The 13,867-nt window shown below is 42.6% G+C and overlaps 1 protein-coding gene across 1 annotated transcript in view; it reads left to right on the forward strand.

The window, feature by feature from the left end:
* The first annotated feature begins 6,303 nt into the window (after positions 1-6,303).
* The window catches only part of frmd4a (FERM domain containing 4A), a 125,317-nt gene continuing 117,753 nt past the window's right edge, over positions 6,304-13,867 (forward strand). The window contains exon 1 of the mRNA XM_078167958.1: positions 6,304-6,462. Coding sequence (XP_078024084.1) covers positions 6,418-6,462 — 45 coding nt within the window. The 5' untranslated portion in view covers positions 6,304-6,417. The remainder of the gene's footprint in view (positions 6,463-13,867) is intronic.

Here is a 13,867-nt window from a genome sequence, read left to right on the forward strand (position 1 = left end):
AAAGGGCAATTTCATTTGGTCTCTCTGCTTAAGTTTTCAAATTTTCACAACTCTGTTCAGGCTGTTCTTATCCCTGGGTGACAGGTTGTTGAACCAACAGATAAAAGAATAAGTCAAAAGGCTTTTAATGAAGGACTGATACAAACGACAAAGAATCACTGGACTGACAGGAAAAGAATTTAACATTCGAAGGAGATGAGTCCTCTGCTGTCCACGTTTGACCAGTGCTTCAGTGTTAACATCCCATTTAAGCTGGTTGTCAAACACAGTGCCTAGATGTTTGTAGGAGCTGACAATTTCAATCTTCACTCTCAGTGAAGGCCTTCTTGTCACGTCTAAAATCAATCATCATTTCTTTAGTTTTGGATGCATTTAACTCTAAAAAGTTGTCCTTACACCAATCTACAAATGCAGGGAGAGCCACACCATGGTTGTGTTGGGCACCCTGAAGCAGAGACAACAACACAGTATCATCCGAAAACTTAACAAGGAAGCTGCTGTCACAAGATGATCTGCAGCTGTCAGTGTATAAGATATAAAGAAGAGGTGACAATACGCACCCTTGTGGTGAACCAGTATTAGTTACAACAATGTCAGACAAATGAGAGGAAGTTATGATTGCACGTAGTTGGGTTCTTCTTTATGTGTTATCTGAATGGGGCGGTGCTGTGGTAAGAAAAGTTGCAGTGATTGCAAATCTGGCAAAGTCTTGTCTATGACGTGTATTTATCTTTCAGTGTGATCTATATGAAGGAAGCTGAGACTAAGACCACATTGTTCATATTAGTCACAGAGTGAGTCTCAATGTAGATGAAGAATAAACATGTGTAGTACTTTCGCTTTTGTTAGACAACAGTTTAAGTGAGACATTCTGAAACAAGAAAAGAAAAACGCTCAAATACAGTGGGATCAATCAGGTTAAAATACATGTAATGTTAAAAGTAAAGTTTCAGCTAGTTCTTAAAGAGATAGCTCACCCCCAAATCAAAAGTACATTTTTCTCTTACCTGTAATGCTATTCGTCCAGATCAGGGATACTCAGCTTGCTTTGCTAAGGGGCCACTTTTGCAAAATGACAGGAGGCCAGGGGCCAGTTAACAAATAAATATCATTTTATTAATAATATTACACCAATCTTTTGATATTGCCATCCCTACTTATCATGGCCAAGAGACAAATTTAGTTGCAGCAGCCCCACACAGGGAATCCACACCAGCACTTTTCTTCTTTTTTTCTAGTAACAATCTCAATTTGATGCTTTTATGCACTCTTGCAGCTTCTCTACATTAAAGTACAAAAAATGTTAGTGGTAATCAACCTGTTTTCATTGTGAATTACATGGAAACCTATCATGGGCCAGATTGGTCCACAGGCCCTAAATTGGGTATCACTGGTCTAGATTGTTTTGATGTGAGTTGCAGAGTGTTGGAGATATCGGCTGTAAAGATGTCTGCCTTCTCTTCAATATAATGGAACTAGATGGCACTTGGCTCGTGGTGCTCAAAGCACCAAATAATAATAATAATAACAATAAACCTGAAAAACTAAGCAGCAATGTCTTTTTACAGAAATCATGACCCAGTTACTCAAGATAATCCACAGACCTTGTTGTGAGTATTTTCATGTAGGAACTAGGCTATTTTGTTCCCACCAAGCTACATCCCCCAACTGTATCACTGTGCAAAAGGAAGCGTGCATTTACTCATGGACGAGAGGCTCATGCTTGTGATGATGTAAACATTAAACACGTCCTGATTTTGTCAAAGGGTTGTTGTCCTGAGAACAACATTTTGTATGATAGCTCTGGTACAACAACTGCCTCAGCCAATCAATGTTTCTGGTGTCATCAAAGTGAGTCTGCTGCCAGTGCCTTGCAAAATATATACAAATCAGCTATGCAAAGAGGTGCAAATTACAAGATGAGACCTAAGACCAAAACTTAAGGTTTTACTTTAGTTTAGTCTGCTGCTACAGACATTAAGATATGTGCTTTTTAGATTAACTGTTAGGATTTTGCCACCATGGAAACAAGCTCACATTAGCTTGCGAAGGTGAGCTGAAGACAGCACCATGTAATACAAAATAAAATAATTTTGACTTGAGAGCATCCATGAGGTTGGGTTACTTTTTAGGGCAACATGGTATGACACATGGTACAAAAATGAGTGTTAACATATCTGCTGCTTGCAATACTGCCCCAAAATAGCCTAGAGTATCCCTCAGTATTTTGCTAGCGCCTTTTAAATATGAAAATTATTACATTTGCAGTTAAGTGGAGGTAAGCAACTTTTAAACTAGCTAGCATGTTAGCTAGGTAGTTTAAGTTAACTTTGCCCACTGCTCATTTATAAAAGCCACCACAAAAAAGATTGTTCTTAGTTTATCATGCGCTTTACATTGGTTACCAATAAGCCTCATATTGTTATACAATATTTTTTTGTCACTAAGCACCATCTTGGGGAAAAAAAATCAAGGCCACAATTGGCAGGCTAGAGCACTAATGCTAGCACGCAAATGTTAGCATGCTAATGCTAGCGCGCTACAGCTAGCCCACTAACTCTGACAGCCAGAAACAAACATTTATGACTCACTGTCCCTTTAACAACCCAAATAAAGAACATATTTTCTTGTAGTGGCTTTTCTAAAATGAGCAGGAATTAAAGTTAACATACTGTATTCTGTTATGATCAAGGAGTTAATACTAAGCAGCTAGCGTCCTAGCTGGCTAACTGTTAGCTCACCTTTGCAAGCTAATGTGAGCTTATTTCCATGGTGACAAAATACTAACAGTTAATCAAAAAAGCAAATACATATTTTAATGTCTGTAGTAGCGGACTAGTGTAAACTAAAGCAAAACTTTAAAGGGGCAATAAGCGAAATTCATCATTTCTAGATTGAAGGAATTAAAAAATTGCTATGTGAAGAACTAGAGGTGTAATTTCATCTGGAGTATAGCATGACCTCACACACCCTCTCTGTGTTGATCTCCAGCCCATTGTTTACAAGCCGGTCCGGCTGCGTGCTCATGTACTTCATGTGAATCCCCCCCCCCCTCCTCCTCTCGGAGCCCTTGGCCCTCCCTCCCTATAAAACGCTACAGCCAGTGAGCAATGGCAGCGGTTATTTTCAAAATGAAATGGCAGAGAGCAGAACGTCCACCTGAAGAAGACCAGGATCTGACATTACCTCTAAAGAAACAACGGTTGTTGGTGAAGAAGTTGTCGGATAAAGAAAGGGAGAGAACTTGGATTAACATTGGCTTTGCATTTCCAAGGTGGAGAGCACTGCGAGAGCTAAAGGGGCTACAATCTGACTCTGAGCTAGTTCTTCTTCTCCTGGACAGGTACAACATAAAGTCAAATGTCTGTTTTAATTAGTGTTACAGTAACGTTAGGCACATGTCGCTATGTCGATTCAATTAAATTTAATGTTACAATTGTAGCATGGGTTAATGTCCAGAGCTTCGGTCCCAGCAATGGGTCAAGCGTTTCGGTTGTGTTAGGTGAGTAGCCCGGCAGCCCAGCTAACGTTTGCAATTAGCATTGTAAAATGTAGCCCGGCGGGCAGTCTGGCGGCTGTGTTTAGCTATTCCCCTGCCTACTTCAATGATGATGGTACCTGTAATAAATGTAATATATTTGCTGAGATGGAGGCGAGGCTCAGTGACTAGAAGAGCTGGTAGAAGCGCTCCATAGCTGCAAGCTACTCCAGTAGCTCTAGTGTTAACTGTGGGAGCTAAAGCTAACATTCCTCTCTTCTCCGTGGAGAAGAGTTGGAATGTTAGCATAGCAGCCGACTAGTGCTAAGGCTAACGTCCCCACGCCAGAGCTCGCCGGAGCCGAGAAGCAGGCTCCTGGAACGTTAGCATAGCAGCCGACTAGTGCTAAGGCTAACGTCCCCACGCCAGAGCTCGCCGGAGCCGAGAAACAGGCTCCCGGAACGTTAGCATAGCAGCTGACTACTGCTAACTCTAACGCCGAGAGCTCCGACTCACTGAGCCTGGCGGAGAAGCGTGAGCCCGGCTCCCGGCTCAGTTGGGTCGTTAGCGTGACAGCCGAGTAAGTGCTAATGCTAACAGGAAAGCAGGGAAATAGCTAAACACAGCAGAGACCGAGAGTGAGTGAAAGACATTGCTAACTGCTAAACTAAGTTGGCTGTTCAGGTTTTATTTCCTCGCCCCTGTGGTGAGTGAATCTGCCTACAGTGAAAGTGGGGGCTAACCGGTGCTTCCTCCTCAGGATCCACTTCACTCAGCTACTAACACACCCAGTTAGTTGGGGGGGGGGGGCTCATGACACACTTTGTTTTGCTCTACAGGCAGTGCACAACAGCGAACCTAACGGTGTAACGATTTCGCTTATTGCCCCTTTAAGTTTTTGTCTCATCTTGTAATTTGCGCCTCTGCCTAAACAGCAGTTGTGTACATATTTTGCAGGGCACTGGCAGCAGGGCGCAATTTGATGACATCACAATTTTGATTGACTGAGGCAGCTGCATACAAAATGTTGTTCTCAGAACAACAACCACTTGGCAAAATCTTGGCTAAGCTGTAACATTAGCTAGCTGGCAGTAAATGCACACTTCCTTCTGCATGGTAATAGAGTTGACAGGTGTAGTTTGGTAGAAAGAAAATAGTTCCTACATGAAACTGCTCTCAACAAGGTCTGTGGATTATTTTGAGTAACCGGATTGTTATTTCTGGAAAGAGACATTGCTGTTGAGTTTTTTTAAATGCATATTTTGGAGCTTGAGCTCCACATGCTGATTTAGGTCCCTTATATTGGAGAAAAGGCAGACATCTCTACTGCCGACATCTCCAACACTACACAGCTCAAACCAAAACCAAAAGATTGATGAATACCAGTACAGGTACGTGGGAAAATATGTATTTTTGACTTGGGGGTGACCTGTCCTTCTAAGTTGCAGGTTCTTTTGAAAAAAAAAAAAAAAGATGACACTATTATTAAAGATTCAAATCTTCAATTATTAGATTATTTTTTTTAATTGAATGCTGGAATTATGTACCTAACTGTTCACTCATCCACAGAAACATGTACATGTGCTCACAATGACTATAATTACAATTTCTCAATATTTAAAGCTGTGCCGGCGCGACTTGATTGAGTCTTGAGCCTTCTTTCCAGCCACAGCATTCATTATTCATATGATTACATGCTTTCTGACCTTCTCTCGCCTATCTCTCTTATTACTTCTCTTTATCTGTCTATCAGGCAGGCTCTCTCATGCACACATACAAGACAAAAGCCGCACTGAGACTATTTTCAGTCTAAATTATTAATGCCAAACACTGTTAAAAAAAAGAAAAAAAGAAATCACAGTCTGGAGCACAGGTGTCTGTGTACATGATACCTACAATGAACATAAGTCATATGTGCACAATCACACATGCATGTTCATTAAGTGAGCTGAGGTGTATTTACCCACATCCCATGCTGCCTTGCTGTTTCAGCCGGCATTGATAGGCGCGGTCTGCTCTCTGCATTTCCATCGCTCTCTCCCCTCCCTCTTCTCCACCCACCCTCATTTACGCTCAGCACAGTAAGGACATCTCTCACCAGTCTCTGCTCTCTCCACTACATCTCTCTCCTCCTGGTTGCCTTTTACCTCATCCTCTCTTCTTTTGAAACTATCTATTATACTCTCCTTTATTTGCTTCACTCTCTGCCCTTGTCTCATACTGATGATATATGAGGCAGGGGATCAGCCTAAAGGGGATCTCTCTACGCTGGATCTCTGAGTGGAGGGGAGAGGTGAGCGTCTGTCTTTCCCACCACAGTGGAGGAGTGCTTTAGACTGGGGAGCATCACTGATGCAGGTTACATCCAGTGGAGCAGCGACAGGACAGCCTCAGGAGAAAGAGAAAAGACCAAAAACCCACGTGCATGCCTGGATGTGCTTTGTGTTGTGAGGAGAGTAGACTGAAAAAGGGAGGCAGAAGGCAGCAACAGAGGGAGGGGAGCATTTAGTAAGAGGCGCCCGAGTCACTGGGGTTTGGGGGAGGTGGGTGTGGGGTCTGCGGGGAGTGTTTTAAAAGTGAAAGGAGGAGTGGGGGGGTGGGTGGGTCTGCTCCCAGATCAAAGAACTGGAAGAAGGAGGACTGCTTTTCCGCTCAGTCTGAAGAGTCGCAGAGAGACTGGGGAGTCACAGGCTCTCCAGGGACTGTGGCATTACAATTAGAGACCAGAGGCTGTCTGCAGCACTGACTGAGAGGCAGAAGGAGGTGGGTAAGGACACAGAGTGGGAGGGTCAGTCAAAGGACTTGATCTGGACAGAGGTGAGCTTGCTTCCTGGGTGAAGACTCCGAATAAGAGGAGCAAGGAAGAGGATAACGAAGAGAGTCCTTCTATGAAATTGGCGGTGTTCCCTTTTCACAAGAATCCATAAGAGGATCCCATCATGGCTGTCCAACTCATGCCTGAATCAGCCGTGTGTTTGCTCATGGTGAGTCTTGCAGGTTTATAGTATTGCCGGCGCTGTCTACTGTCTGTCTTTGTTTCTTTCTTTCTCTGCTGTGGCTCTCCATCACTCTCTCCTCACGGCAAACGCTCATGCAGCCACTTATGCAGGAGGTGAGCTGCTGTCATCTCATTAAAAAGGATGTTGCTTGTTTGCTCCTCCCCTTTACTACCATCTACAAGCCTGAAATGCTTCGATAACTTCCTAGTGAGACTCCAAAGCTGCTGTCTATACTAAAGAAACAGCTGTCTTTTGCATCCAACTCGGGAAAACTCAAGCTTTTGTCTAACTCCTCCACGTGTTCAACTGCTGCAGTGGTGAAGTGTGGGAGAAATCCCTCACAGACTACTGCAGGCATTGGGATGCAGTGCCAAACATGGTTTCTGTACATGTCGGTGACAGATGTCATTTGATGTATCTTATTATATGGATGTAAAAATTGCATGTGTGTGTTGTGTGTGAATAAGTTGCTAAAGTGGTGTGTTCTGTGTGAGTGTGTGTGAGATTTGTGTGCGATCTTCAAGACTGAATTGATTCAATTAGACACTATAGAGAAAACAGTTTTTCTGCATCCCATTGTAGATGATTTGTAGGATCTTGTTAGTGTAGAGTCCAGTCCCTCACTGACATGAAACAGATTGGTTTGGCTTGGCCTGGTTCAGATCTGGCCATAGAGAGCGATGAAATAGAAGCACACAGCATGCGTAAATCCACTGAACTCCTCTCTCCCCTCTGTCCGGCCGCACAGTGAAACAATGGCAGTGTGGCTTTGCTGCATGTGTGGAATACAGATAAGGCACGGACCCCCTCTTCTAATAAGCTTCAATGGACTGAAGGTACACACTGTATGCAGGGTGACTTTGTATGAGAGAGCATGTTCTGCTCATTCTCATTCTATAGTGTTGGCATTCTGCAGTCCCAGGGGGAGTCATGCATCGCTGCACTACCTGCTATCTCCACCTGTCATGGCTGTCTGTTACTATGGCGATAGGCCATGCACCCCACTCAGGGGAGACGCAGTGGTAAAAGGAGCAGGGTGGGAGAAGAGTGTATGATGGACAGGGCAAAGGGAGAGAGGAGAAAAAGGAAGTGTGAGTGATGAGGGCAGGAAGAGGAGGAGAAGGAGAGGTTGAAAAAAGGAGGCAAAAGTGAAAGTGGGCTTTTATTCCCACAGAAAGTGGCACACTAGGACACATATTATCACCTTAACCATTGTCCCCTTTAAAATAGACTTATCCTTAAGGGATTATTCTGACCTTGTTTGGCATGGAGACAAGAATGGGTTCATGTGTTGGCAGTTAGTGTCCCTTAAATCCATTTTACTCTGCATATGTTAGCATTAGCATAGAGGGCGTTCCCTTACAAGTGCTCTTACTGTCATAGCTGACAGCTCATGCTGTCATGCCAGATTTTGCGTCTGTCACCCCAGCTCGCACAGCAAAACTAGCTTACTGTCACAACTTTTTACACTCACCTTTTCCATTTATGATAATAGCCACGCATCTTCGATTTTCTCACCATTCAGAGCCGCTCTTCACCGCTTGGCATTGAGTGAGACACTTCAATATGGACGTCACTGGCTCTTTTGGTGTTTTCTTTGGCAGAGGTTTGTTTGCGGCTGTCGAGCTCACAAAAGCCAAGGAATACCACCACTTAAATCTGGTCTGTGTTGAATTTCCTTTTAAACACAAACTGAAAAAGATTGACATTGGATAAGTAATTTCAGAGCTCAGTGGTTTGTTCACAAAATCCACAGCATTTGTATTCACGCTGACAAGTTCAGAGCTTGAACCTATCTCAATTATTAATGGGAGTTTATGCAGCACGTGTGTGTGTGTGTGTGTGTGTGTGTGTGTGTGTGTGTGTTTGTCAATGAGCCAAGATTAATATTGATCATGCTTCCTGCCTCTGTGTGTATTAATATTTTAGGTGAATAAGTGATTATCTCCTGCAGTAATTACAGGAGCTGCTTTAATGAGCATAATTCACACTGACAGCACAATAAACAACTCGCATCACCCACATCAAACATTCACAAAAATAATTTCCATAGATGGACAGCACTCACCAAGTCTGAGCAGGAAGTGACCTCATTCAGTTATCACAAAGAGGACAAATTGTTTTTTTTTTACCATGCACCCGTTATGGCTGATACTAATAAATAAATGCAGTAAAATGTGTTTTAGTTCTCTTCTGGGGTTTATTGGTCTGGAACTAATGTGATTGGCCCAGACATAAACTAGCTCTGCAATAAAACAGTGTTCTTATGTCTGTCTGTCAGAGACTGGGCCAGAAGGGGAGACTATTGTATGAGAAATATCGCTAGGATCTTAATATTGTTATGAATGGTTTAGATCAATAAAATACTATTACTGGGAGGAGAAATTGATTAATGAATCTAAGGGGAATGATACTCCTTTTTTTAAAAGCACTTCATCTGAACAGATTCATTAAATATGGGCATATTTCATAGGCACCAGGAGGAATTTCATGCCAGTCGTATCTAAATGGGCATAGCATCTTTCTCTCTGTCTGCCCGCTCTGATGGGTTTCTGTTTTAGCAAAGGATGAAGAGATCAATAACCAGTCTGTCTCCAGCTAAGACGCACCGAGACATGCTGTCATCTGATATTGGCACAGATCACAAACTAGATGGTATCGCTTGACCTCAATGGGATGTGTTATAGCGTTACCGCTGAGATCTCTATCACAGGGATTTTGCATGTCTCCAAGCTTTAGCTCTCACCTACAGTGGAATGTGTGACTACTGCAGAAGACTGGTGACTGCTCTGATGCTGGACCTGTGTGATTACATACAAGTCTTTCATTTTGGGGTTCATTCTAACATGTTCGCTCTTGATTGCAGGATTCCTTTTGTGTGTTTAATGGGAACTGGAGCAGCTATAGTCTTTGCCACCGTGCTCAGCACTGAGCTGATTAGCTCCGCTCTTTGGGGCTCGGAGAAGAGCAGCCATCTCTAAGATGGATATACCTGGGGGGGGGGTGCCTGATACAAAATACAATGCCAAAGAGGTGCCTTAAACCTGCACATTTTGATGAGCATAGAGGGTAAATAACAGCAATGAATACAGACTAAAACCCAACAACACCTCAAAGGCTCCAGTCAGAGTGTTTTTGATGCAGCAAATCCCGGATTTACCATAAATTGAACACACACTGATAAAGTGTCACATGGAATCATAATGAGAGACAGAGATGAGCCTGTCAGAAAAATGGGAACACAGTTTATCTCAGTGTTCAGCTCTGGCTCATCTTGTTTTATTTTTGTGGATCTCTTGTTCTGTCGGAGCAGCTGTCTTCTTCCATATGCAGGGGCAGTTGATCAATATGCATTTTGCTATCTGTTACACTGGGCCCAGCGAATACAGCTGAAGGAAAGCAGGGCAAGTTGGTATCTTGACACACACAGAAGCTAAGTGGATTATCTTCATATTGCTGGAGGGTTCTGCTCTGCATAGAGTGAGGCAACAGCAGCTCTCAGCTTCACTGTTCCTCAGCGATACAGCAGTGGACATGTTCTGTATCTTCCCTGCATGAGAAATACTCCTGTGCGTCGTAGATGACATCATCACACGCCTGCCAAAGCAATTATTACTACAAGTGCGTGGCTTGAACTTTGCCCGTTGTAAAGTCATGTTGATAACCTGATAATGCAGGTTGTTACTTATACTTGGGCAAGCATCCAGCGAGGAGCCATTTTGAAAGACAGGCAACCCAAAAACAAAGACCTTACACTGCCCTTCATGTTGGCGTCCATGTCTCTTCATTACTGTCCCTCATTCAATTATCCTGTCACTGAGGATGGAGACCAGATGACTCAGTGTGATCCAGCCAGAGGATTCATTCAGCTGTAATCAAATCACTGCTCTGTGACATGATGTGGCTACTGACTGTGTGTGTGTGTGTGTGTGTGTATACATGTGACTTAATTGCAATGTGCATTAGCTTGCGTCAAAATAAGTGTGTAGCCCTAAAAACTTGGCACAATGAAACATGAGTTATAATAAGTGTTTGAGGATTATTTCTTCCCAATATAAGAACATCATTGTAGTTTCCACTCCTGAGCTGATGCACCCTATGATAGAGCAGCCAGTGTACACATGGAGGAGGGCTGAACAGTATGGGGGAGGGTTAGCAGAATGACATCATACTGAGATAATTGATTACTGCCCGGTAACAATGGCAGAGGAGGAGAAGCTGATAACATTTTGTGTATGTGTGTATCTGTATGTAACCGTGGACATTTAGGTACTTTTGGTGCATCTGGTTGGAGCGTGCACATTGAGTACAGTAATTCAGATGTAATCTTTTAGGCAAATGCTATGAGTCAATGTTTCACTTTTAAATCAACCTAAATTCCCCTCCTAGGTGCACAAAAACAAACATGAATACACACAGAAACACACGCCTTTATATTACTAGCAGAACCGAAAGTAATCTTGAGGTTATTCAGCTGAGCCACTTTACACCCTGCATAGACCTCTTCCTCTTATGGGTAATTAGTATGAACGAGAAGCTCAGGCACAGGTGGTATTTCATTATTGCTCTTTTTTTATTATCAATAATTAATTGTCTCATGATATGCGACTTTATGTTCTTGTCCTACTAGAGAAGTCTCATGCTTCTCCTTTCTCTCAACTTCCCTTTTTCTTATTTTATAGAGTATAGTATAAATAAAATGTGAATAATTTTCCAGTTAATCATTTTCCTAAAGCTGCAGTCTGACTGCAGAACAGTCATGCTTGAGTGATGTTGGGAGCTGGTTCTGCTGATGTCAGCAAACTAAAGCTCTGGAGTTGCTGCAGGGGGAAAGAAACACTTTTACTTTACAACAGGAAAAGAAATGCCCTTTGCACACCACATCATGCTATGCTTGTTTAATACACCTGATTGAAAGTGAAACTGCTACTGTCTCTAAAAACTCTCTGGCCTACCTCTTTAGGACCAATTTATCACATTGATGTTTGATATTTCTGTTGTCGTTTTTGTTTTGTTTTCATTGTTTAGTGCAGTGTACCTATGTGAGTGCATATCACTGACCTGCAAATCACTTTTCGATGACACAATACACCTTTTTCACGGCAGACATTTTGTGTCACTGTGGGAAAAGCACAGGTGTATTTATTAACATTAATGATGGCTGAATTCCACTCAGGGGAGGTCCTGGTGTTGTGTATGCTGGCTCACTGGAATAGCACTGAATGGAACTGAACCTTCATTAGTGTCATGGATTTCACCTGTGCTTTTCCTACTAGTCAAAGACCCTGCTTAGACCTGGTATTAATGTGTGTTTTAGGTGATTTGATCACAATTGGACAGCTGAGACACATCGCCATTCACACCTTCTATCAACTCCATCATGTGTCTCCAGCTGACCACTTGTGTATAGATTACGTTACTGCCCAACACACAGTTATTACATCCACACTTTTGCTAGCTGCTCTGTAGCATGGATGTTAGTCACATTAGTGGTTGTGTCTGTACAGCTGGAGATATCACTGTCAGCAGAATTCAACACGTCTCCTTCCATAGGACAAAACAACCTGGTCTTACTCCAGTTGAAAAACGGCACTTGGTCAGTGACTTGTCAGACACAGATGAAAAAAGCTGTCCTTTCATGTTGGCATGATATGCAGCTGTTTACCCTTATGGTTTAATGGTGCCCGACGGCAGTTGGGGGAACGCGGTGGGACAACAACTAAAGTTAAGGCAGTGGAAGTCCGAGTAGGGTCCGAGAAGCCGTTGTTCGCTTCCCGTAAGATTATAAAGACAAACCCTTTTGTTTTTTCCTCAACCCAACCATGTGCTTTGATGCCTAAACCCAACCACGTGCACGTGTTGTCAAATCAAGTGCGTTTGTCATTGAAGGAAAAAACTTCAATTTGTTGTTTTGTACCAACGTATTGCGCTTATTTTGAAAGGCATTGTATGCAAAACAGACACAGCATGTAACAGGCAGAAGTTGACACGGCATCCTAGAACTTCAACAACCAATGCTCCCAGGGTACCTTGCACGGCGTATGTGGACGTGGAAAGTCTGTGACCAAACGTCGATATGTGATGAGGTTGGAGTGAGAATGTGTTGGGCAAAAATGATGGATAGTCACACAACGCTTTTTGCCAACTTGACATAAAATGGGGCAGTTATAGAGCGTTAGTGCGCTGTAACCAAAACAGTCACCACATCCTCAGGCATTTGTGTTTACACTATAAAAGATAGTTTCAAATGCGTCCCAGATCACCTCGGCAAGTGGTTTGAGTGATAGAATCACAATGCGTCTTTGTGGTCGTTTACACTTGTATTTGTGCTGTCCATTTGGGGTCGGATCACAGAAGATGCATATTAATACTAGGTTGAAAAAGGGCCAACATTTGTGGAAAACAGGTGTATCAGGTGGTTGGGAAGGTTACTTTTGAAATGTAGCCTAATAGGTAACAGATTACTAGTTTCCCTGTTAAACATGTACCATTAACAGTTAATGCAACTATTTTACTTCTTAAAAGTAAATCAGTACATTTGATTACTTTTCTAACAATTTTTTTAAACTGGACAATAAAGCTGAATAATGTCCAGAAATAGACCTAGCAAAAGAAGGCATGCCTACATGGTGAAAAGGTGCAAAGCAGCAGATTGAATGAATTTGAATAATTAATAACTGAATTTAATTAGCCTGCATTTTCTTTGTAGTAACGGTGACATATTTGCCTACACTTACATTTATTTTTTCCCTAATTTAATTAGGTGTACGTAGTTAGTCCCCAACACTGCAGGTGAAAGAGATATGAGAAGAACAAGTGGAGAAGTGGAAGTTGCTGAATTTTACTTAGGCCTTAGTATGCAAGGAAGTTAGGCTTTATCTGTGGTTTAAGACACTTAAAACGACGTGTTTGTCTCTTACACAAAAACTGCAGCAGGCCTGAATTAAGCACCAGCGTTTTATCTTCAAGGTTAATCGATTACATAACAGACATGCTTACTGCCCAGTTGTTAGCTAACATTACTAAAGTTGTTATGGCTAACGTGTTAGCTAACCTACAGCAGAAATGGAGCATCACTATCATCACACAGCCACGGGAGTGCCGCCACCTGAAAAATGTAAGTGTGATATTTATTTTTCTTTTAACTCTGGTTTGGTCTCTTCCAAGTCCTGGGGAAAACATTTGTCTTTGCTAACTGCTCGACTTTCCCAACTTGCGAACTTTGGCTAACGTTGGCTAACGGCTAACTTTGGCTAACAGCTATCGTTAGCTAGCAGCTAATGTTGGCTAGCAGGTGCTGCTTGATGCTGGACAGGTAAGGTAGTTGTATTTCAGCTTCTCTGTCAGAAACACCAGGATTCAACAACAGAGTTGACACTGAGTCATTCAA

The sequence above is a fragment of the Epinephelus lanceolatus genome, chromosome 5 (genome assembly GCF_041903045.1).
Source record: "Epinephelus lanceolatus isolate andai-2023 chromosome 5, ASM4190304v1, whole genome shotgun sequence".
Classification (NCBI taxonomy): domain Eukaryota; kingdom Metazoa; phylum Chordata; class Actinopteri; order Perciformes; family Serranidae; genus Epinephelus; species Epinephelus lanceolatus.